Genomic DNA, 26,472 nt, shown 5'->3' with positions numbered 1-26,472 from the left:
TTTCTTTGATGAAGTCTAGGTTCCTGCTCTTTAGGCCAAAGGCAGATGACCTCAGACCTTGCATATTCCAGGATAAGATTGAAAAAGCTTCTTTGAACACAAAACTTTTACCATCACTCCCTTGAGTGCTATGGCCACCCTTTCCTGCTGGGCCCTCAGGTCGTTTGTGCCCGTGTGAATTATAATGTGGCTGGGGGACCCTAGTGTGTCCTCTGACAACAGCCATTTGAGACAATGAGGAGCAGCCATTTGAATCAAGGGATGAGCTGTAGGTATACCTGGCATTGGAGTCTCCTCGAGTAGATGTGTGGGAGTTGTCAGGAAAGCTATCGGGGGAGCTATCGGAAGGGGTTGGGATCTGTTGGGTTGGTGGGTCCTGTATTGTCTGTCTCCTCCTATTGTGGTGTTGAGGTGGTCCGGGTCTGAGGTGGGCTGTTTTGCTGGCTTCTCTGGGGGAGTGTCCTGCTCTCTTTCACACCTCAGCTTTCTCACCTCCTTCTTCACTGCTGTGCCATGTGTTTCTCACCTCCTCCTCCACAGCTGTGAGCTGTGCCATGTGTTTCTCACCTCCTCCTTCACCACTGTTAGCTGTGCCATGTGTTTCTCACCTCCTCCTTCACTGCTGTTAGCTGTGCCTTGTGTTTCTCACCTCCTCCTTCACCGCTGTTAGCTGTGCCATGTGTTTCTCACCTCCTCCTTCACTGCTGTTAGCTGTGCCATGTGTTTCTCACCTCCTCCTTCACTGCTGTTAGCTGTGCCTTGTGTTTCTCACCTCCTCCTCCACAGCTGTGAGCTGTGCCTTGTGTTTCTCACCTCCTCCTTCACTGCTGTTAGCTGTGCCTTGTGTTTCTCACCTCCTCCTTCACTGCTGTGCCATGTGTTTCTCACCTCCTCCTTCACCGCTGTTAGCTGTGCCATGTGTTTCTCACCTCCTCCTTCACTGCTGTTAGCTGTGCCATGTGTTTCTCACCTCCTTCTTCACTGCTGCGCCATGTGTTTCTCACCTCCTCCTTCACTGCTGTTAGCCGTGCCATGTGTTTCTCACCTCCTCCTTCACTGCTGTTAGCTGTGCCATGTGTTTCTCACCTCCTTCTTCACTGCTGTGCCATGTGTTTCTCACCTCCTCCTTCACTGCTGTTAGCTGTGCCTTGTGTTTCTCACCTCCTCCTTCACCGCTGTTAGCTGTGCCATGTGTTTCTCACCTCCTCCTTCACCGCTGTTAGCTGTGCCTTGTGTTTCTCACCTCCTCCTCCACAGCTGTGAGCTGTGCCATGTGTTTATCACCTCCTCCTTCACTGCTGTTAGCTGTGCCATGTGTTTCTCACCTCCTCCTTCACTGCTGTTAGCTGTGCCATGTGTTTCTCACCTCCTCCTTCACCGCTGTTAGCTGTGCCATATGTTTTTTTCACCTCCTCCTTCACTGCTGTTAGCTGTGCCTTGTGTTTCTCACCTCCTCCTTCACCGCTGTTAGCTGTGCCATGTGTTTCTCACCTCCTCCTTCAACGCTGTTAGCTGTGCCATGTGTTTCTCACCTCCTCCTTCACCACTGTTAGCTGTGCCATGTGTTTCTCACCTCCTCCTTCACCGCTGTTAGCTGTGCCTTGTGTTTCTCACCTCCTCCTTCACCGCTGTTAGCTGTGCCTTGTGTTTCTCACCTCCTCCTCCACAGCTGTGAGCTGTGCCATGTGTTTCTCACCTCCTCCTTCACTGCTGTTAGCTGTGCCATGTGTTTCTCACCTCCTCCTTCACCGCTGTTAGCTGTGCCATGTGTTTCTCACCTCCTCCTTCACTGCTGTTAGCTGTGCCATGTGTTTCTCACCTCCTCCTTCACTGCTGTTAGCTGTGCCATGTGTTTCTCACCTCCTCCTTCACTGCTGTTAGCTGTGCCTTGTGTTTCTCACCTCCTCCTTCACCGCTGTTAGCTGTGCCATGTGTTTCTCACCTCCTCCTTCACCGCTGTGAGGTGTGCCATGTGTTTCTCACCTCCTCCTTCACCGCTGTTAGCTGTGCCATGTGTTTCTCACCTCCTCCTTCAACGCTGTTAGCTGTGCCATGTGTTTTTCACCTCCTCCTTCACTGCTGTTAGCTGTGCCTTGTGTTTCTCACCTCCTCCTTCACCGCTGTTAGCTGTGCCATGTGTTTCTCACCTCCTCCTTCAACGCTGTTAGCTGTGCCATGTGTTTCTCACCTCCTCCTTCACCACTGTTAGCTGTGCCATGTGTTTCTCACCTCCTCCTTCACCGCTGTTAGCTGTGCCTTGTGTTTCTCACCTCCTCCTTCACCGCTGTTAGCTGTGCCTTGTGTTTCTCACCTCCTCCTCCACAGCTGTGAGCTGTGCCATGTGTTTCTCACCTCCTCCTTCACTGCTGTTAGCTGTGCCATGTGTTTCTCACCTCCTCCTTCACCGCTGTTAGCTGTGCCATGTGTTTCTCACCTCCTCCTTCACTGCTGTTAGCTGTGCCATGTGTTTCTCACCTCCTCCTTCACTGCTGTTAGCTGTGCCATGTGTTTCTCACCTCCTCCTTCACTGCTGTTAGCTGTGCCTTGTGTTTCTCACCTCCTCCTTCACCACTGTTAGCTGTGCCATGTGTTTCTCACCTCCTCCTTCACCGCTGTGAGGTGTGCCATGTGTTTCTCACCTCCTCCTTCACCGCTGTTAGCTGTGCCATGTGTTTCTCACCTCCTCCTTCACCACTGTTAGCTGTGCCATGTGTTTCTCACCTCCTCCTTCACTGCTGTTAGCTGTGCCATGTGTTTCTCACCTCCTCCTTCACCGCTGTTAGCTGTGCCATGTGTTTCTCACCTCCTCCTTCACTGCTGTTAGCTGTGCCTTGTGTTTCTCACCTCCTCCTTCACCACTGTTAGCTGTGCCATGTGTTTCTCACCTCCTCCTTCACCGCTGTGAGGTGTGCCATGTGTTTCTCACCTCCTCCTTCACCGCTGTTAGCTGTGCCATGTGTTTCTCACCTCCTCCTACACCACTGTGAGGTGTGCCATGTGTCTCTCCCTTCTCCTTCACCGCTGTTAGCTGTGCCTTGTGTTTCTCACCTCCTCCTTCACCGCTGTGAGGTGTGCCATGTGTTTCTCACCTCCTCCTTCACCGCTGTTAGCTGTGCCATGTGTTTCTCACCTCCTCCTTCACCACTGTGAGGTGTGCCATGTGTCTCTCCCTTCTCCTTCACCGCTGTTAGCTGTGCCTTGTGTTTCTCACCTCCTCCTTCACCGCTGTGAGGTGTGCCTTGTGTCTCTCCCTCCTCCTTCACCACTGTTAGCTGTGCCATGTGTTTCTCACCTCCTCCTTCACAGCTGTGAGCTGTGCCATGTATCTCTCCCTCCTCCTTCACTGCATTTAGCTGTGCCATGTGTCTCTCCCTCCTCCTTCACTGCATTTAGCTGTGCCATGTGTCTCTCCCTCCTCCTTCACCACTGTTAGCTGTGCCATGTGTATCTCCTTCCTCCTTCACTGCATTTAGCTGTGCCATGTGTCTCTCCTTCCTCCTTCACTGCATTTAGCTGTGCCATGTGTCTCTCTCTCCTCCTTCACTGCATTTAGCTGTGCCATGTGTACCTCTCTCTTCTCCTTAAGTTCTCTCACCTCAGTCCGGAGTGCAGCCCGTTCTCTCAGACAGCTGTCCACCTCCCACCCTCCGGGTCTTGTTGGGGGGGGGGGGGGGGGGGTGTTGTTGTGCTGGTCTGGTTTGTTCTGTCTGGATTGTGTGGACTAGCTCTCTGAGCTCCACCATGTCTCTCAACCAGCTCAGTGAATGTATCCCTCTAAATGATGGAGGAGCATTGTAGTTGTGGGACCTGGGTGTGTTCAGTGCTGGGTGGGGGGGGGGGGGGGGGGTGTGATCAGACTCACTCAGGGTGGGGGAGTGGTCAATGATAGAGAGCTTTTCCTGCTGTGCTCTCTCTTTGATCCCGTAAAAGTCCTGCTGGAACTGCTCGAGGATGCCTTGCATCATTACTGTCCCAGACTTGTACACGTTGACAGAGGTTGTTTCAATTTCCTCAATGTCTAGTATTCTGAGTTTCCACCCTGGGCCAATACCCTCTCTCTTGACATAGGGGTAGTGTGCTCTTATAGCACTGCGCCATGCCAGGGGATGTTCTCTGTGGAAAATTCAGTTGCTTATGTTCCCCTCTTTGTAGCAGTCAGCAAATAGTTTCTCTGGGTTGTCCTTGAGGAGCTTATTTTTGTACTTATTCCGTGCCATGTTATTTTTAATATCCAAAGGTTACTGCACAGGGATACGCCATGGTGCAGGGGGCTTCTAGGGCTCAGGGTGGGGGAGGCTGTGAAACTGCTGCATTGTTAGGCTCAATAGTTTTCACACATCTCACTTTACACTTCAGTGCTAATTGAAGTTGCAGCCAGGCCTGCTCTGTCCTAGCAGCTTGGTAGCCTTATTTACTACGTTGTATATAAACAAATTACTTATAGATTATTGTATTTTACTTTTTGGCTTCAGAAGTAGGTTCAGACTAAACATCATTTTGCGTTGGATGGTATTACCAGGTTTCGGTTTGAAATAATTTGTCTTGATAGTCCTTGGTAGTAAGAATCCAATCAGTTCATTTTGTCAAAAATCAAGGTTTTAGGTATGAACTTTTGATTTGGTTTGAATGTTTTGATATAGAGGGTAGTATCCTGTATAAGTGTATCAATATTTATCCCACCATAATTCTATTGTTTTTGCAGAAGAACTCAGAGGCTCATGAGCACATGATCTCTCTCTGCCTCTCTCTGTGTGTCTCGCTCTCTGTTTGTCTCGCTCTCTGTGTGTCTCGCTCTCTGTGTGTCTCTGTCTACCTCCTTTACCACTCTCTCTCGCTGCCTCTTGATAAGACACATTATGTTTTAATGCTGTGATCTAGAGAGAAAGGCTCATCAACATGGGGAGACCTGACCTTAGGTCGGAGGAGAGATTGGACAATTAGATTCAATGATGGTGGAGAAGTGGGGACATGTATCTTTACCTTGGCCTTTATTACCCTCCAAACAATGTTTATAGGTTTAACTCTATTCAGAGAGAAGAAGCAAGCGATTGGGCAATTTGTCATGCCACTGTGTCATGAGCCTCAACATAACAGCCACTTACTCTGTTAATGTGTACCAAATGGCACCCTATTCCCTTTATAGTACACTACTTTTAAATGGACCCTTGTCAAAAATAGTGCACTGTCAACGAAATAGGGTGCCATTTTGGACACATCCACAGATACAGGGTTTGTCACTCTATTAGTTGCTGATTTGGTGATCCACAGTCGCCGAAGACATCAGAAGGGGTGAGAAATAGAGTGATCATCTCACTCAGATTTTATTAGAATTTTGGAGTTAGCTTGTTAGCCTGTTGTATTAGCCAAAGCAATGGTTTGTAACAAAATACAGTCAACAGCTCAAATTTCACTCAAAGCAGGGCTCTGGCTAATAAGAGCCAAGGTGTGTCAAAATCCTCAAGCCTCAGTCATGTATCTCATCATTTCAATGTAATTTCATCGTGATCAATACTGAATGTGTGACAATTTAGTGTGGGCACGTCTTTAATTGATTATTTACATTTCCCCCACCAGGAGTAGTAGAGTGGATAGACTAGGACACATGCAAGACTAGAGCAATGAGCACTGACCCTAGTCTCAAATGGCACTCTATTCCCTATATAGCGCACTACTTTTGACCAGGGTCCATAGTAGAGGTCGACCGATTAATCGTAATGGCTGATTAATTAGGGCCGATTTCAAGTTTTCATAACAATCGGAAATCTGTATTTTTGGACACCGATTTGGCCGATTATTTATTATTATTGTTTTACACCTTTATTTAATCTTTATTTAACTAGGCAAGTCAGTTAATAACACATTTTTCTTTTCTCTTTTTTTGAATCTTACCCCCTTTTCTCCCCAATTTCGTGTTATCCAATTGTTAGTAGTTACTATCTTGTCTCATCGCTACAACTCCCGTACGGGCTCGGGAGAGACGAAGGTGGAAAGCCATGCGTCCTCCGAAACCCAACCCAACCAAGCCGCACTGCTTCTTAACACAGCGCACATCCAACCCGGAAGCCAGCCGCACCAATGTGTCGGAGGAATCACCGTGCAACTGGCGACCTGGTTAGCGTGCACTGCACCCGGCCCGCCACAGGAGTCGCTAGTGCGCGATGAGACAAGGATATCCCTACCAGGGAAAAATCCTCCCTAGCCCGGACGGCGCTAGGCCAATTGTGCGTCGCCCCACGGACCTCCCGGTCGCGGCCGGCTGCGACAGAGCCTGGCGCGAACCCAGAGTCTCTGGTGGCACAGCTAGCACTGTGATGCAGTGCCCTAGACCACTGTGTCACCCGGGAGGCCCCGCACATTCTTATTTTTAATGACGGGCATCTTGCAACCTTACAGTTATCTGGTCCAATGCTCTAACAACCTAATTACATTGCACTCCACGAGGAGCCTGCCTGTTACGCGAATGCAGTAGAAGTCAAGGTAAGTTGCTAGCTAGCATTAAACTTATCTTATAAAAAACAATCAATCAATCATAATCACTAGTTAACTACACATGGTTGATGATATTACTAGTTTATCTAGCATGTCCTGCGTTGCATATAATCGATGCGGTGCGTATCGTTGCTCCAATGTGTACCTAACCATAAACATCAATGCCTTCTTAAAATCAATACACAGAAGTATATCTCTTTAAACCTGCATATTAAGCTAAAAGAAATTCAGGTTAGCAGGCAATAATAACTAGGTGAAATTGTATCACTTCTCTTGCGTTCATTGCACGCAGAGTCAGGTTATATGCAACAGTTTGGGCCGCCTAATTTGCCAGAATTTTACATAATTATGACATAACATTGAAGGTTGTGCAATGTAACAGGAATATTTAGACTTATGGATGCCACCCGTTAGATAAAATATGGAACGGTTCCGTATTTCATCGAAATAATAAACGTCTTGTTTTCTAAATGATAGTTTCCGGATTCGACCTTATTAATGACCTACGGCTCGTATTTCTGTGTGTAATTATGTTATAACTAAGTCTATGATTTGATAGAGCAGTCTGACTGAGCGATGGTAGGCACCAGCAGGCTCATATGCATTCATTCAAAGAGCAATTTTGTGCATTTTGCCCACAGCTCTTCGCAAGCACAGCGCTGTTTATGACTTCAAGCCTATCAACTCCCGAGATTAGGCTGGTGTAACCGATGTGAAATGGCTAGCTAGTTAGCAGGGTGCGCGCTAATAGTGTTTCAAACGTCACTCGCTCTGAGACTTGGAGTAGTTATTCCCCTTGCTCTGCATGGGTAACGCTGCTTCGACGGTTGCTGTGGGTGGCTGTTGTGTTCCTGTTTCGAGCCCAGGTAGGAGCGAGGAGAGGGACGGAAGCTATACTGTTACACTGGCAATACTAAAGTTCCTATAAGAACATCCAATAGTCAAAGGTATATGAAATACAAATGGTATAGAGAGAAATAGTCCTATAATTCCTATAATAACTACAACCTAAAACTTCTTACCTGGGAATATTGAAGACTCATGTTAAAAGGAACCACCAGCTTTCATATGTTCTCAGCAAGGAACTTAAACGTTAGCTTTCTTACATGGCACATATTGCACTTTTACTTTCTACTCCAACACTTTGTTTTTGCATTATGTAAACCAAATTAAACATGTTTCATTATTTATTTGAGGCTAAATTGATTTTATTGATGTATTATATTAAGTTTAAATAACTGTTCATTCAGTATTGTTGTAATTGTCCTTATTACAAATAAATGTAAAAAAAAAAAAAAATGGCAGATTAATCGGTATCGCCTTTTTTTGGTCCTCCAATAATCAGTCTTGGCGTTGAAGAATCATAATCGGTCAACCTCTAGTCAATAGTCCCATTTGGGACATATTGCTAGTGTCTTTAACAGCCAGCTGTATGGAAGAGAGAGCTTCTGTCAGTAAGAGTTCTCATCCCCTCTAGTCTTCTACCTTATTTAGTGACAGCATAGTGGCAGCATGCTGACCAGGTATTTTCAATAGAGAACTAACAATTCCATATAGGACTCTCCAGTGGGATAGAATAGTGAATGTATACACATTAATTGCATTTGTGGTGGAACATTGAACATGGTTCCATAGTTCCAAAGTACAATAATTTGATTGAAACAAATAGTAAGTTAATACATACACACCTGTCTAATCTTGTGTGTGTGTGTGCGTGCGTGTGTGTTCTTATTCCAGGTCTGAAACGTAGCTATACGTGTGAAGTCTGCAATGTCACACTCAACTCTGTGGCACAGTACCATGCACATCTGCAGGGCTCAAAGCACCAAAACAAGTGAGTCTTCTCCTCTGTGTACTGCAGCTAAACAGACAATGTCACACTTTGTTTTCTCCTTGTCTGATGGTGAGTTTCCAGCATGTAAATTGTATTGCGTTTGGTTTACGTTCATGTATGCTATGCCATTGAAATGCAATTGGCACTTTCAAGGAGGGTTTTTACATTTTGCATCAGCTGAGACCGAGTGAGCAAAATATCAGAGGGGAGGAGTGAGAGTCTCTCTGCTGGCTTTGGGCATCTTTGGATATTTTTCCACTTATGTTCAATCTCATTGAAAGCAGTTAATTTTTAAGGAGGAGAAATGTGTCTAATTGAGACATTTTTCGACTTCTTTCACATTGCTGCTGCTAATTGGTGGCCATGCCGTGGTGCCTGCAGGAGCAAAACGCAGATCAACAAGTGCTTGTTCTACTGTAGACACAACACCCAGAGCCCAGGCTAGCGCCACCAGGCCGTGCTCATCAGAGTGAACAAACAACTTCGGCCAATACACAACCATAATGCACACACAACCATCTAACTCAAACAACTAGTGCTAATACACAACCAGCACACAAAACTAACAGTAAGTCTTCTAACTCAAGCGGGCCATGCTGAAACATGATCAACACCCAGTGTTCAGAGTCAAACACACAGCTTTTGTCCTGGGACAGTATGTAGGGTCGGTATGCAGAGACAGAATGCATATGTAGGGAGGGCAGTCAGAGGATGACCTGGTATTGGGCCCAACTCAGCACAGCCTGGCCAGTTGGTGTGAATTGATGGGCTTTTTCATGGTGCGTGTCCTTGAATGAATTCCCCCTGTAGGACCCTCTCTGTCCATACGTGTCCACAGGGATGCAGGCATCAAGAGACATGACACTTTAGCCCTGCACCTTAGTCACGCTCCACTGCACTGCCTCATTGGTGCTAGTGGCTTTCCACACAGGCAGATCCACCCACCCCAGTAGGCCAAAGCAACTTCTCTTTCCTCTCGTTCTCTCACTCTGGGTGTATTTAGGTCAGTGCTTTATGCCAGTTTACCCAGATAGAATAGCTATCCGGTGCATGTGACAATAACATTCTCTCTCTCTCTCCAGAAAGGGCAGATATGTCATTGTTGTCTCTTGTCCTATATACAGCCAGACAAATAGAAGATGGCAGTTAATATGAAAGCAGTGGTGCATTTGATGATTTGAATTATATAGTTACTTTTAATTTGATGGAATGACTTCACAGAGAAGGGTTAGGCTACAGTAAACACTCATCAACAGTTTGTCAGTCATTTGTCTGAATACTATTTCCACTGAAAAAAAATGATGCACTATAAATTGCATGAGGTCATGTTAGGTAAGGGTCATATTGACCTCCCCAGTCTCATCACAAATTGATACCAGCTAGCCAAGATTCACGAACTCAGCGTAGCTAACTTGAACCGAGTCCAAGAACTTCAGAGAGGAAATTCTATTTTGACTGAGGGTGGGGGACAAATTACCCCTTCACAATATGCTTACTAATGAGATGTGTGATCAATACTACACGAACAAGCCTGCTACAACCGTACAAAGCCTGGATGCTTAAATACTTAAACCCATGCCAGTGCTGCTGGCATCTGAAGCAGAAAGTATGCCACAAATCAAGATCGTCCTTTCATTTACTAACTCAATTTGGCTGTCTGACATGTTTCTCTTTTTGCTTTCCAAGTATTCTTCACAGTCAGTCACTTCATTTGAGCACACCGTAGCACTGTACCAGTCAGTCGTTGTCCTGCACTTCATTTGAGCACACAGTAGCAATGTACCTGTTTGTGTCTCAAATGGCACCCTATTCCCTATATAGTACACTTTTTGACGAGGAGCCATCGTTTGTCCTTCCTTGTTACGGCATAAGGAGTCTTTTAGGAGGGGCTAAGACTGCTGTGACAGAAATAGCCTGCTGGCTTTGTGAGCTGACTGAGCTCCCATCTCCTCCCCAGTCTCAAGGTCTGACTGAGTGATAGGGGTTTATGCTGATTACAGCAGACTGACTGAGTGCACAGACAGGGATTCTAGACGTGGCTGTCGGCTGGCTGGTCAGTGTGAACTAAGGAGAAACTGGAGAGGGAACCCATTTGACCTCTAGTTCAGGACAGGCGAGGAGGGGGGAGGAGGCACTGCAGCTCTCTCTTTCTCTTCTATCACTGGAGGTCAAGAACCATGTGACAGTGCAGTAGCCTATCTCATACTTACACATTACTTGAGTTTATTGTTAAATGTTCTGCTAAGTAAGATACCGACACCTCTGGCCATGACCTAGTGTTGGACCATGTGAACAAGCTTAGCCTATATTTACATTTCACATTTGAGTCATTTAGCAGATGCTCTTATCCAGAGTGACTTTTAGGAGCTATTAAGGTTAAGTGCCTTGCTCAAGGGCATATCAGCAGATGTTTCACCTAGTAGGCTCAGAGATTCGAACCAGTGACCTTTCGGTTACTGGCCCTATACTCAGCTACTTGAGGATTAGTGGGTCCGCTGCGGGACGGTTGAGCTAACGTAGGCTAATGTGATTAGCATGAGGTTGTAAGTAACAAGAACATTCACTACTGACATAGACATAGACATAGACATATCTGATATCGTCAGAAAGCTTAAATTATTGTTAATCTAACTGCACTGTCCAATTTACACTAGCTATTACAGTGAAAGAATACCATGCTATTGTTTGAGGAGAGTGCACAGTAGTGCACAGTTTTCAACTTGAAAAGTTATTAATAAACAAATTAGGCACATTTTGGCAGTCTTGATACAAAGTTTTGAACAGAAATGCAATGGTTCATGGGATTAGTCTAAAACTTTGCACATACACTGCTGCCATCACATTCCTTTCACATTTCTACAAACTTCAACATGTTTCCTTTCAAATGGTACCAAGAAAATGCATATCCTTACTTCAGGGCCTGAGGTACAGGTAGTTAGATTTGGGTGTCATTTTAGGTTATTATTTTTTTTTTTTAAAGGGGCCTACCTGCCGCCTCTAGATGTGGGTTATCAGAGCCTGAGATGGGCTTTCCTATGTGTAATGTCATCATCCACTGCAAGAGATCGAGACACAGGAGCAGCCAGGCTCGGAAATAAGAGCCTGGGTCACAACATGCATTTTCATGATCAAACATGAAGAGGGGAAGGTAACGAGGCCGGTGGGAGTGGTACGAGGCGAGGCGGGGGCACGTTGTGTGATCAAGACCAGTCCCTCAGTCCCTCCGGTCCTCAGTCCCGCCGCTCTTCCACTATTGATAGGTCAAGCAGACAGCCTCATTACCATGCAGTCACCGATCCCTCACCCAACTATCTCCATTCCCCGCTGCTCGCCTGCACTCTTCTCTACCCTCCCTCCCAGCCTCCCTAACCCTCCCCCCACACTCACACATACTAATGGTGTGCAGAAAGACATTGGCAACTGGGAGTGAGAAAACGCAGTGGCTATGTCTGAGACTGGAGCGAATGAGAGGATGAGTCTGTCAGGTTGGATGTTGTCGCAGTGATTTGTTATTGCTGCTCTTGTTTCCCATGTGTGGAAACAACCCCCCCAAAAAGGAAGAAAGCTGATTAATGCATCATGTGATGGTTGGCTCACCTCTCAGGTTTGACACACCATTCATTGCATCATGTAGCACTAGTCAGACATTTATGTGAGGTAAAACAATTATTCAGCCTAATGATAATCTATAAATATAACTTTATAGGCTGTATCCAAAATGGCACCCGGTTCCCTAGTGCACTACTGTTGACCAGGGCCCCTAGGACCTCATTTGACTTTTGTGATCATAGCCCATCTCATCTTTCGAGATTATGTATTCTATTTAACCTTTATTTTAGCAAGCAGTCCCATTGAGACCAAGGCCTCTTTTTCAACGGAGCCCCTACAACATAATAAAAACATACAATACTACAAGAAATTTAAGATGATATGTAGATTATTTTTCATTTCACCTTTATTTAACCAGGTCGGCCAGTTGAAAACAAGTTCTCATTTACAACTGCGACTTGGCCAAGATAAAGCAAAGCAGTGCGACAAAAACAACAACAGAGTTACACAAACAAACGTACAGTCAATAACACAAAATTTTAAAAAAAATTAAATCTATCTACAGTGTGTGCAAATGTAGAAGAGTAGGGAGGTAGGCAATAAATAGGCCCTAGAGGCCAAAATTATTACAATTTAGCATTAATACTGGAGTGATAGATGTGCAGATGATGGTGTGCAAGTAGAGATACTGGGGTGCAAAAGAGCAAGAGGATAAGTAATAATATGGGGATGAGGTAGTCGGTGTGCTATTTACAGATTGGCTGTGTACAGGTACAGTGATTGGTATGCTGCTCTGACAGCTGATGCTTAAAGTTAGAGAGGGCGATATAAGACTCCAGCTTCAGAGATTTTTGCAATTAGTTCCAGTCATTGGCAGCAGAGAACTGGAAGGAAAGGCAGCCAAAGGAAGTGTTGGCTTTGGGGATGACCAGAGCAATATACCTGCTGGAGCGCGTGTAGCACACGGAGGTGGATGTTGCTATGGTGACCAATGAGCTGAGGTAAGGTGGGGCTTTACCTAGCAAAGACTTATAGATGACCTGGAACCAGTGGGTTTGGCGACGGATCTGTAGTGAGGGCTAGCCAACGAGAGCATACAAGTCGCAGTGGCGCTTTGGCGATAAAACAGATGGCACTGTGATAGACTACATCCAGTTTGCTGAGTAGAGTTTTGGGGGCTATTTTGTCAATGACATCTCCGAAGTCAAGGATCGGTAGGAGAGTCAGTTTTACGAGGGTATGTTTGGCTGCATGAGTGAAGGAGAATTTGTTAGGAAATAGGAAGCAGATTCTAAATTTTATTTTGGATTGGAGATGCTTAATATGAGTGGAAGGAGAGATTACAGTCTAACCAGACACTTAGGTATTTGTAGTTGGCCCCATATTCCAGGTCAGAACCGTCCAGAGTAGTGATGCTAGTCAGGTGGGAGGGTGCTGGCAGCAATTGGTTGAAGAGCATGCACTTAGTTTTACTAACATTTAAACGCAGTTGGAGGCCACGGAAGGAGTGTTGTATGGCGTTGAAGCTTGTTTGGAGGTTAGCACAGTGTCAAAAGAAGGGCCAGATGTGTACAGAATGGTGTCGACAGAGTATATTGCTATACTCTATTATTGAGAGTATAGCAGACTCATTGGGCGTAGATTTTATGGTGGGATTGGTATTCCACTGAAGCTACTCTGTTTGTGTGACAGGGAAATTGGTGGTGCTGTGTGTCCTCTGCTACGGACGTGACCATAAAACCTAATGTATTCAACAGCTGAAATACAGCCGTTGAAACGGTCAGACAAAGGCAGCTTGATTTATTCGGTTTATCCTGGTGGCTGGTGCCGTGCTGAACCTGGGATATGAAACAGAATGGAACAGTATGATGAGTGGCAGTGTTTGGATGTGCTCTCCCACCTGCTTCTCCCTAGTCACACGCACTGATACTGCTGCCTTCTCTCCGTCTGTCCCCTGTCCCCCACGGTCACAAAGAGAGAGGTAGTGGGTAGGTATGTATGCTTTCATCCAGCCCCCCCAGCACACCTGCTGCTCAGGCCCATGCCTTCTGCTGATTGACTGTCTGTCTGACATGTCTCTGAATTCTACCTCTCCTCCATTTCCCCCTCTTTCTTTACACTGTGATGATCAATTTACCACCAATATTTCCTGTGTCCCGCTTCTCTACACACAAACATCACTGTTTTGTTGTTTGTGATCTTCCTTTAACAAAGGAACCCTAGTCAAAAAAATCCTCTAGGACCCCCCCCCCCCTCCAAAAAAAAAAAATCTATTAGAAGATCCTGTCAGATTTTGGAACCATGTTATCCTTATAGGACCTGTACAGTTTAACACAAACGTTCAGGTATCTATGCCATATTTAGCTGTGAGATTGTCCAATAAAACTGTATGTATCCAAATGTAGTGTCCATACAATGTGGTCTGAAATAACAATGAATAGAATAATGTCGAAACTATGGCTTGATAGGTTATAATAAGTAGGCAGGGTGAATTATTTGGCTGCTACAGTCACTATGGGAGCTCTTTCTAGAGCACCTGGTTAAAATTGTACATAAGAACATTTTTTAAACTCTGTAAATGGTTCAACTAGGGAGAAATATGTGTACACAATCAACCTAAATTGAAATGTTGATTTATGTGGACAGTATGTGTTATACCCTGATGAAGACAGCTTGTCTGTCGTAACGTTGGTTATTAGGTTATTAAATTATTGCATCTGAGCTCCTAGTGTGCAACTCTCTTTTTCTTTACCAAGTTAGTAAATTACACAGCCTCATGTTTTGACCACATCGGATTGAGGGTAATTACACATCCTTTTACCTCCCCTAGTCAAAATATCCCATAGGATTAGGGATTTTTCCAATAGGACTGGCTCAAAAATCTGATAGGATTGAATCAATCCCATATTGTGGTGGTGTGTTGAATAGGTTGAGAACCTCAGGGAATTATCACAGATGATTGCCTTCAAAGATATGGAGATTGTGTTCCAGAGAGAACCAGGAGAGAGACTGCTCCTCAGTTTACTGGTCTTTCATTTGGATTGCAGTTCAACATAAATGTTCAGGTTTCTGTGCCATATTTAGCTGTGTCAAGAAAAAAACCCACATATTAGATTATTTTAGATTATTCTTGCATACATCCTGAATGTGGACAGTATGCGTTAGATTAAACAACCTCATGTTTTGACCACATCAAATTGAGGGTAATTACACATCCTTTTTTTTTTTTTTACCTCAGATGAATTATTATTATTATACATCTTAATTGTAATCACATGTTGCAATGACACAATTGACTACTTAAAACAGATCAATATCACTGGTTTTGTACCATTGATTTTGTCATACGCACCAGCAGTTTTAGGACTTCTTACAATCATTTTAAAACTCAAATGGCAAGGAAAATTCGGGGTGCTCTCTGTATAAAAGTCACTGACCTAATATGTAATTTACTAACTTGGTAAAGAAAAAGGAGAGTTGCACACTCTAGGAGCTCAGATGCAATAATTTAATAACCTTATGCAAATGCATAGATTTGAGAGTCAAACTATCACTCAAAAAACAGCCAACTGTTGTACGTGTTGATATCCTATGGCAAGTCGTGATTCGTTGGAAGTGAAGTGTTTTTCTCCTTCCGCGTTTCGGCAGCCTCACAAAACTTCTGACATTCTAGAATTTAGATGGCTGTCTTCAGCAACTTCTCTTTAACCAGTGATATATGACTGGCATTTAATAGTGTTAATTTAAACAGTGCACACACAAACCAAACATTTACCCCCCGCTCTATTGATTTCAACTTGACATCAATATGAGTGATTGACAAATAAGTGCTGCGTTTCTCTTTACATTTTGGTGACCCCCAAATCAAAACATCACTTCAAAATGCAGCTGGTTGTCTTTAGACGGTTTTCCTCTAAGTGTTGAAAATATTTCCAGTTTCCATGTGGTTTGAGAGTTGTGTTAGTTTCAACCGCACATACAACCGGATTTCCCCCTTATCAATATGAGAGATTAATTGCCACTTGTCAGAACAGGGTTTTTGGTGCATATGCAGTTTATAAGGGGATCATTAAAAATATATATAAGTACTATGATTACTATTGTGGCAAATGTATATGTAGGTAGTGCATTTTATGTTTAGGTTTTTAATATATCACAAACTGTATTGATTTGGACACTTCAAAACAGTGTTTTGACTTCAGGCTATTTATCAACGGGAAGAAGCAGCATCATAATTTTCAACTTATGTTTTAGGAATATAAATGGAACTTTCAACTTGAATTTCCATTTATATTCTACTTATTTAGGTAAAAACTGTTGAATGAGTCCAAAAACTCATGATTGATGATCTACCAGAAATCATGAAAGAGTTTCACATAATAAGGCACATACTGTATATTTAGCAAAAAGCAACAATATAAACATTTCTCATCTGCTATAACTATACAGTGACTTAAACATTATATAGAAATGGCTACAATTTAGCTAACAGTAGTTTCTTAGCTAGCATAAAAACGTGCATAAAATGCTGCCCAATGACGAAAATACGACAAACTTAATCAGGAAACATAAGGAAATACTGTACTCACACAGTGAAGGATATAACAGTTAGAATCTCTGTTTTCTAACATTATTATTCTGTGCCCAGCCACAGGCAGCGAGCTGAACTTGGTAGTTAATTAATACTCCAAGCCTGTGCTAGTTATCACGTCATCAGTCACTTTTAAAGGGACAGGTTTTCTTACAAGTGAATAAAACCAGAAATGATTATAGAACTGTTGTTTCCGATCAACGAAAATGTTGTAATTGTTGTTGTATTGTAGTGGAACTAATGACAACAAAATATAATTTAATGGATCAAATTTAAAAAAAGTTATAATAGGATTCTGTTTGGGGTGACAAAATCCTATATGATTTCATGAATCATATAGGGTCCAATAGGATTACTTTTTATTTCCATTAGGAAAATAGGATTCTGATAGAGGTGACACAAAATTGTGAGAATCCTATATGATTCTGTTGGAAAAATCACTAATCCTATAGGATTTTTTTGACTAAGGAAACTTTTATTCCCTTGTTATTCCCTTGTCTTAGAAAATAAATAGTATTCCTCCACTCCCAAGAACAGTGCAAAAATAAAGGTATTGTATTGACTTGTTATATGACAAGATAAATAATAGAGGCTATATCCTCTTTCATAGAATATTTCATTTTCCTATAGCCGATATATGATAGGAAAAGTCACTTTCGCTGATGACGCCGAGCACAAGCACCCCCAAGTTATGAAGGCTTACATGTGTCTTCTATTATGGTCTCAGCTTGGCATTATTAATGTCAATCAAGACCGTTCAGTCACGATAAAAATGTATTGCCACACAGACGTACAGAGGTGTAGGATGTGTGAAATGCAGTTGTCTCTTTGTATATGAAAGGTCAGTCCCATTATTTTGTTGCCTTACAACCTGGAATGAAAATGCATTTTTGGCGAGTTTTTATCATTTGATTTACACAACATGCCCGCCACTTTGAAGATGCAAAATATTTTTTCTTGTGAAACAAACAAGAAATAAGACAAAACAGAAAACCTGAGCGAGCATCAACCCCCCCCCCTACTTTGTAGAGCCACCTTTTGCAGCAATAACAGCTGCAAGTCTCTTGGGGTATGTCTCTATAAGCTTGGCACATCTATCCACTGGGATTTTTCCCCATTCTTCAAGGAAAAACTGCTCCAGCTCCTTCAAGTTGGGTAGGTTCCGCTTGTGTACAGCCATCTGTAAGTCATACCACAGATTCTCAATTGGATTGAGGTCTGGACTTTGACTAGGCCATTCCAAGACATTGGAATGTTTCCCATTAAACCTGCTTTAGCAGTATGCTTAGGGTCATTGTCCTGCTGGAAGGTGAACCTCCGTCCCAGTTTCAAATCTCTGGAAGACTGAAACAAGTTTCCCTCAAGAATTTCCCCGTATTTAGTAACATTCATCATTACTTCAATTCGGAACAGTTTCCCAGTCACTGCCGATGAAAAACATCCCCACAGCATGATGCTGCCACCACCATGCTTCACTGCTGGCATGGTGTTCTCAGGGTGATGAGGTGTTGGGTTTGTGCCAGACATAATTTTCCTTGATGGCCAAAAAACTCACATTTTTGTCTCACCTGACCAGAGTACCTTCTTCTATATGTTTGGGGAGTCTCCCACGTGCCTCTTGGCGAACGCCAAAAGGGTTTGCTTTTTTTTTTGCTTCTCTCTTATCTATTTGCTTATCTATTTTTGATTATCACCAAACGGGTGATAAGTTTCCACAACTTTGTCCCTGACCTGTTTGGAGAGCTCATTGGTCTTCATGGTGCCTCTTGCTTGGTGGTGTTGCAGACTCTGGGAACTTTCAGAACAGGTGTATATATACTGAGATCATGTGACAGATCAAATCCACCTTGGTTGCACCAGATCTAATTTAGGGGCTTCATAGCAAAGCATAGCATAGCATATGCACCCACCACTTTTCAGATTTTTTATTTTTTGAAACAAGTTATTTTTTTCATTGCACTTCACCAATTTTGACTATTTTGTGTATGTCCATTACATGAAATCCAAATAAAAATATATTTAAATTACAGGTTGCAATGCAAGAAAATAGGAAAAACGCCAAGGAGGTGAATACTTTTGCAAGGCACTATATCTCGCTCTGCTGCCCCCTCTCCCTCTCTATGCCCCCCTCTCTCTCTCTCTTCACCTCTCTTTCTCAATGCCCCCCTTCTCTCTCTCCCCTCCTCTGTCTCTCTCTCTCTCTCTCTAGCATGTCAGGCAGTAGAGGATTGCCCAGGAAAGAACTCCCCATGAGACACAATGCTGTGTGCCACAATTCCCCCAACACTTAGACAAATCCCCCAACACCTGCTCCTCAAATCCTTCATGCACACACAATCATATTCACAAACATATTCACAACCATATTCACAAGAAGGATAACAGCAGCTATGTGTCTTCAAAGCAAAAAGGCAAATTAATCTAGTTTAACGTTACATCTGATTACAATGCAACAGCAACATATTTCCGTCTGTTCAAAGGTTTATTGGCTGGGGGAATGGATATGCTGGTTGCAGGCATCAGGCATCATTGCAGGAATATTTTCAGACTGGCAGTGCAACTATAGTGTAGTTTCAGCACTGGTAAAATAGGGTGGTAAAATGTGAGCAGTAGGATATTTGTTTGGACCGGAGCAGACAACAGACCCTGTCTCAATGGTAGCATAAACAACCATATGGAAAATCCTGGAGAGAACACTTTACCAACATAAATCTGGCCACTGTATCGAGCTGCAGCTTAGTGGCTGCGGTAACGCCTGGAGGGGAGGCAGAGGCAATTGATTCTGAAAGTGGCTGTCTGAGGCTGATGCTGATGGCTGCTTCCAGCACTGTGAAGTAGAGTAGTGACTTTGGGTTTGTTTTTTATGAAGGTGTTGCATTTCTAAAATATTGACCAACTACAATGCATTGTGTGCTGGAGCAGAAAAGGCTTGAGCACCAGTGGGAAGAGGAGGAGGAGGAGGGATGTTTAATTTCCGAGCCCATCTTTCTCCAGTGATCATCCCCTGTGTGATGGCTTCGTGATTTATAATAATGCTCAGTGGAGGCTCTGCTGAGGCCCTTCCACTCTGGCACCGCCTGGCCTTGGTGAGATGCACCGATTAGATGCTCAGTGGAGGGAAGTTTAGAAAGCGCTTTACGGCTCTGTAGAAGGTAGATATCAACAAACAGGCGGGGGCAGCTTGAAAGCAAACCATCAAACAGGAGAGATTGCAGCACAAAGGAGGAAACAGGCAAAGCCACAGAGACAGTCGACAATCCAATCGGCGGGCGTTTCTCTTATATGATAGAGCCTAATTTCCTCATTCGTTGACTTCCTAATTAATTCCTAATGCGCATTGGGAGGGAGATAGCTAGGGGCCCGGTATTGGCTACAGAATAGACACATTGTCAATCCCAAATTACATGCGTCTGTGCCAGCTCACCTGCTAATCCAAGCTGACATTCTTTCTCTCCAAGCTTTATCTTTCCATCACTCTATTGTTTGGTTTAAGTCATCAGAAATATTTCAGATTGAAAAGATCACTCCATGATGAGCACACTAGACCGACACATGAGAGAGAACTCAGGCCTCTGAGGCTAGCCTTTCAACCATGTATCTTCAAAGTGCTTTTGGTCTGACATTCAGTCCCACCAGCTTCCACGACAGACACACGTCTTCTTGATATGACGTCCGGAACGTCCCCTGTGATGTCCCACAGAAAGACATTACCACAAATACACCAGAGGAGAAACATGGCCAAGAACACATTAAGAATGTGTGTGAATGTATACAATGCAGACAATGGATGGGTTTATGAATATACCACTTAAAATTATGTGTAAGGAATATTTATTTTACAGCATTTAGTATGATGATAACTTGCCGGTATACTGTACAAATCTGGAGGACTGCTACTGTTATGTAGATTGAAATAGTCTTGGACAGGCAACTCGTTCTTAAATAGCAACACAACCAGGAGTATCATAAGCTGCAACATAGAAAGAATAAGGGAGGCATTTTATCACAAAGGGAGAATTAACTTCAAAGGGACTGAAAATGTCCATGTGGATATAGGCATGGAGATAAATAATTCATGGATAATTCCTCCACCAGAGTAATGTGCTGACCGAGTTTGTCACACACTGTATGAATACATAAGTTGTGTGTTTGCAATCACGTTTTTAAGGTCTCTGCATTCAGATGGTGTGGTTTCTATTTGCCGTTGCACCAAGTGAAACTATGTAACTTACACTCGCTTCACGGTAAATTAATTATAAGGCAGTTTGCCTTGAGAGGGAAAATAGAGGAGGCTTGATACTGCTGCTGGAAAATGTATCTTTCCTGTCTCTGACTGACTTGAAGGCTACGGTAGTAGAGAGGGGTGAAGGAGAGGGGGAAGGAGAGGGTGGGGTGGGCAGAGACGTGGAAGAGGGCAAAGGAGAGGGTGAGGGGAGTGGAAAAGGTGAAGGAGAGGGGGAAGAAGAGGGTGGGGTGGGCGGAGATGTGGAAGAGGGCAAAGGAGAGGGAGTGGGGAGGGGAGGGGAAAGGATGATGTGAGTGGAGAGAGGGAGGGGAGTGAAGAGGGTGAAGGAGAGGGTGGGGTGGGGGGAGAGGGAAAGGGGAGCTGGAGGCTGTTCTAAAAGTCTGTCCTGCTGTCAGTCTTGGGCGGATGCATCTTTAAGAGCTGTCATTTAGATGGAAAGGAAGGCAGTCAGCAGCAACAGCAGTGTGCTTGTTAGAGGGTGGCAGGCAACCCTATAGTAGATGTTGCCAATAACAATGTAGGACCCTTTTCAGACTCATCACAGAGTGGCCTTGCTTGGCTGAGCTTTTCTCAACGACTTACAGAAATGCTGTGCTCGAGAGGAAATTATCAAATAAACAAAATTATTTAAGGATGGTACTTGGATTAGATTTTCAGCTGCAGAGACAGTAGAGTTTGAAAATGAGACTTGGTTTACTTGGCTTGCTACTGTTATAAACATCTATCTCTGCTGCCCTTTTGGTTGCAATGCCTCATTCAGTTGTCTCATTGTTGTGGTCTGTAATCATCTAGTTAATTAGACCAATTGAACTATGCTCCTTAGACCTCTGGAAAAATATAATGTGTTGTACCAGCCAGTGTTAAACCACCTGAGATCAGAAAACATTAGTACTGAGTCCAACGTAGGGACAACTCTAAATGTCTGAACATCAGGTGAAAAATCAAGAAATACCTGCACGGTTTCAGATGCACACATTGTTTATTGAGTGCAACATTGTCCTTTGTACCACAAACGAACACGTGAAAATCTCTGGATTTGGGTACACTGAGTTTGAACTGAATAGTGGGTGAAACAGTAAATTCAAATGTATCATTTAGCCTACAAAATTATGGCTGCATGTTTTCCTGAATGTGTTGTAATTAGTCAGGTTTTATAGTGATGCAAAGTAGCTGAAGAGGCTCCATTCATATGAGTGAAAAAGGCTCTGTCTATCTAGAGTCCCTCTAATGAAAACAAAATGCTAAATATGTCTTTGAGTGGAATAAATTCAGCTCTGCTGGTGTGCTGAGAATGTGTTCATTTTCCTACATTTGATGGAACTGTTTGCTTTCTCCAAAGGGAGGCCTCGTCTCAAGGTTGTTTTATTTCTCAACTTTACTCAGTTAACCTTACTCTTACTCTATAATCTCCCACCTCCCCTCTGCTTTCATTATTCTGTGTGTGTGTGTGTGTGTGTGTGTGTGTGTGTGTGTGTGTGTGTGTGTGTGTGTGTGTGTGTGTGTGTGTGTGTGTGTGGTGTGTGTAGACTAAGGTCTATGCAAGTCTGATACATTGGCCTTTATGGCGGACTGATTCAGAACTAATGTGGGCCCTGCTCTGCTGCTGTTGCTGCTCTGGCCACATCCTCTAGGGACTACATCAACAGGATGGGGACTAATTTGCGAGGACTATCTCAGCAGGGTGGGGACTACCTCATGGGGACTAATTCAGCAGGATGAGTACTCCTTCATGGGGACTAACTCAGCAGGATGGGGACTAACTCATGGGGACTACCTCATATGGGACTAACTCAGCAGGATGTTCATTTTACAATCTAAACAGTGATTACTCTCTCTGCTAAGTTTACCTGGAGGTAACATAGAAACCCCAGACTAAATGCAAGTCAGGGAATCGATTACTTGAACAAATCATTATTGTAGATTAACTACTGTTAATGTGACGGGACTTACAGTGCATGAACCAATGAGGGTTAAGAATTCTGTTGTAGTACTGTTTTGGTAGTCTATTGGCTCAAAATATATACAGTCCCAGTCAAACGTTTTTGGACACACCTACTCATTCCATGGTTTTTCTTTATTTTACTATTTTCTACATTGTAGAATAATAGTGAAGACATCGAAATTATGAAATAACACATGTGGAATCATGTAGTAACCAAAAAAGTGTTAAACAATTCAAATATATTTTTAGATTTTAGATTCTTCAAAGCAACCACACTTTGCATTTGTGACAGCTTTGCACACTCTTGGCATTCTTGAATGGCAGGTAGCCTGGCGGGTAGGCGATTTGGCCCAGTAACCTTTCTGGATTGAATGCCTGAGCAGACAAGGTACAAATCTGTCAATCTGCCCCTGAGGCAGTTAACCCCCAACAACAACTATTCCCCAGGCACCGATGACGTGGATGTTAATTAAGGCAGGCCCCCGCACCTCTCAGCGGGTTTGGATTAAATGTGAAAGACATATTTCAGTTGAAAGCATTCAGTTGTACAACTGACTAGGTATCCTCCTTTCCAACCCCCCTCTTTTTCTCTGCTGTAGACTATCTATAGCACGGCAGACTATCATTTTAGATATGGAATGGTTGTCATGCTTTGAAAAATGTCATACCATATTAAGTGAGAGGGCCTTTAAGTATGATTTCTCTTAGACAGGGAAAGAACAGGGAGAGGCATCTCTGACAGTGATTGTGTGTTGATAAACCATTCGATAAGGCCTTTAGTCAATGTTGCGATGTCCTGGATATGCTATAAAACCTGGCATTCCTCTTAAATCACAACACAAGTGGGATTAGATGTTGGCTACTCTAAGTGTCATCAGTGAGCTCCGAGGGCATTGTTGAGGACATGAAAAACGAGCGCATAAAGTCAAGTGGTGCGTGACGTACGGGAGACAGAGATGAGAAAGTGTCCTGAGGAGGGTTTTGTATCCAGTCTAGATGAGACGAGGCTGTTTAGACCTCATACTTTAACTACCCTCTGCTGCTGGTTGTGATGGTCTCCTCATTGTGGGAACTTTATTGTTGATCTTATCAGGATCATTTCCTTTTTACCTGGTTTATTTTATTGGTTGAGATATATTTTACTTTTGCGGTCTCATGACAATAACTTCTCTCCCATTCTCTCCCTTTCCCTCCCTCTCTCGCTTGTTCTCTACCTCTGTGTCTTTCTTTCTCCTGCAGCCTGAAGAATCAGATATGTGTCCAGTGAATCTTGAAGAACAAAATAAACCATTGGATTGATGTCAGACAAGCTGTGGTCAGCTTGCCCTGCTTTTTCTGCCTCTGCTCTGCTTTCTCTCTCTACCACACACACACACACGTTCTCTCTATGTCTCTCTCTCGCTGTCTCTCTTCCTGTCTCTCTCCATGGCCCTGCTGGGATACAGTAGGAGAACAAGGGGTTTTGTAACGCTCCAACTCCACAGCATCTCTCGCACCTGTCAACGTAAAGCTTCTGCAGAACTCTTCTCATTTTGGCCGTGTGATCATCAACATTCCACACTAACAGATTTTCAGTATGTTTAAAGACAATGGTCCAACAGCATAAAAGTTGATCGGATAAAGGGACGGTTCCCTCAATGCATGATAAAATTAACAACCTGCAACTTCATGCTAACTATGCTTCTTGCTTTAGCTGTGTTAGAGAGAGGAATACTCTGTGGCATTTTGACTTGAGGAATATAGTTTTTTGTAGTTTCTTTACCTCTGAAACAGAAAATGTATAAGAGAACTTATATGTGGGTAATATATTGTTTTTAGATTTTATTTGAGTAATTTATTTAAACAATTGTATTTGGATTGCCATCAGAATAAATAAAACAATCAGAATGTATAACATTATAATAATGGTTTAATGATTGGGTCTACAGTATGCTACAGTGTGTATTACCATACAATCTTACAATAACATAATATCCCTGGTGGACATAAGGTTTTGTTGGCAATAATAATGACAGTTTAAGAAATGCCTTTGAACATAATATATATTTTTAAATTTTTGGAATTTATCTTTCTGTGTCCCTAGCAGTCTTGGAAGGAGAATCTAGATAGGGATCTATGTTGTCAGTGTTCCAGGTCTCAACATGTGTTCTCTGTTCCTCCATGTGGTTTTGAGGTTCATATGTGGTCTTCGTCTCAGGGAGGTCCCATTGATTACTATTGTTCAGAATCAGGATTCAGATTCATGAACTGTTTTAAAATGTTACTACATTCGTGTTCACTGAATTCATTCCAAAAAAGCCTTTTAGAATGTGTAAGTAATACAGCCAATTACAGTAAATTTGAATCAAACCATGTTATTCTGTAATGGTGTGAAACATTGCTGTTATGATGATGATGTCTTATTCAGAGATGGAGAGTATTTAAAAAGCAATCCAACTTTAATATACAACCTTATTACAACATTCTGTAGCAACTCTTTCATTCTAGTATGTTATTCGAACATCAAAGCTACGTTATGACAGTGGTTCCTGTTGCCATAGCAGGTGTTTTAGTAGAAATGTCTATTTGTTCTTACTGTTGTGGACTAAACAGTTTATTGGTAATTGGGAAAGCAGATGCATCTTTATACAGATATAAGTTATTTATTTTCCTGTCAGTACAGTGCAGTCAGTGTCTGTCGACAGCAAAGATGTGTTTGATCAATAGCCTTGATAAATGTGTTAAAATGTATTTTTGTGCTAATTTATAAATAACTGATCTGTTTGTTTTGAAAGTACCATTGTCTAGAATTGTTACACCAGTTGAAACCAAGCCTTTTTAGATGTTTTGATAAGACTTCAACTGTTTTTATTTACTGCTTACTCAACAACAACAAAACACCAAAGCATGTTCATGGGCATTAGAGAGATGGAGAGAGAAACTCACAAACATACAACAAATCTTTCTGAACTGAACACCAACTGAAGAAAAACATACAACAAATCCTTCTGAACTCAACACCAACTGAAGCTGGCTCAACTGAGAGCCATCCGCCTTGTGAGATGCCACAGGCAAAAAAAAAAAAAAATAATGTACAAAGTGTTTTTACTATTACAAGCAACTTAAGATGTACTCTGTGCATGAATTATTTACTAATTAATGCTACTCTGCGATCCACTGAATTGCTTTGCTCAACCCAAGTCATAACGTTACATTCTGCCCAACTTTTGCGTTGGATCTAGTGTCTCTCCCTCGATCTCCAGAGGAATACCACATCTCATACACCCTACTCACTTTGTGCGCTCTCTGGGTTATGTACTATCCTGTGTCTGAAAAAGAATAAAAAGACACTTGCAACTATACTATACTGCCTGTCCAGTTGTGTTCATTTGTTCCGCCTATGTTTTCCTCCGAGCTGGCATTCTTATCCGCAAAGTTAACATGCCCCATTTCTCAAAGGAAAATCCATTTTCACAGTTGACTGAAGATAGAGAATTCCTGAATACTGTTGTCATCCTGTGCTGTACCATTCCATATCAATATCAGGAGACATGGCAGTGAGCAATAAGAGTTACTACCCATCACATGCTTTTTACTGAGTAAGATACAGTGCTTCTATATGGAGGTGGTTGCATTCCCATCGCCTGTTAGAGTCTAGACACCTCTGGTGAATACAACCTCTGTTTTTATCTAACCCTAGAGCTGAGCTGACTCTTTTGTCTGAAGGAGTAGCACAGGTATTCCTCTATCTGCTATTCCCCTGGAATCAAAGTCAACCAGCTACACTATATAAACAAAAGTATGTGGACACCCCTTCAAATGACTGGATTTGGCTATTTCAG

At 43.1% G+C, this 26,472-nt stretch overlaps 1 protein-coding gene across 2 annotated transcripts in view; it reads left to right on the top strand.

Annotated features, from left to right (window-relative positions):
- LOC110535096 (zinc finger matrin-type protein 4) overlaps nucleotides 1–25,992 on the top strand; it is a 206,560-nt gene extending 180,568 nt beyond the window's left edge. For both annotated transcript variants that reach the window (XM_036936175.2, XM_090191042.1), the window contains 2 exons: nucleotides 8,227–8,323; nucleotides 23,891–25,992. In XM_036936175.2, coding sequence (XP_036792070.2) covers nucleotides 8,227–8,323; nucleotides 23,891–23,918 — 125 coding nt within the window. In that variant the 3' untranslated portion in view covers nucleotides 23,919–25,992. The remainder of the gene's footprint in view (nucleotides 1–8,226; nucleotides 8,324–23,890) is intronic.
- Nucleotides 25,993–26,472: the final 480 nt, after the last annotated feature.

Source organism: Oncorhynchus mykiss, chromosome 11, assembly GCF_057628025.1.
Source record: "Oncorhynchus mykiss isolate SJ-2025 chromosome 11, ASM5762802v1, whole genome shotgun sequence".
NCBI classification, from domain to species: domain Eukaryota; kingdom Metazoa; phylum Chordata; class Actinopteri; order Salmoniformes; family Salmonidae; genus Oncorhynchus; species Oncorhynchus mykiss.
Note: the sequence above shows the minus strand (reverse complement) of the source record. Positions and strands in the feature narration are given on the sequence as shown.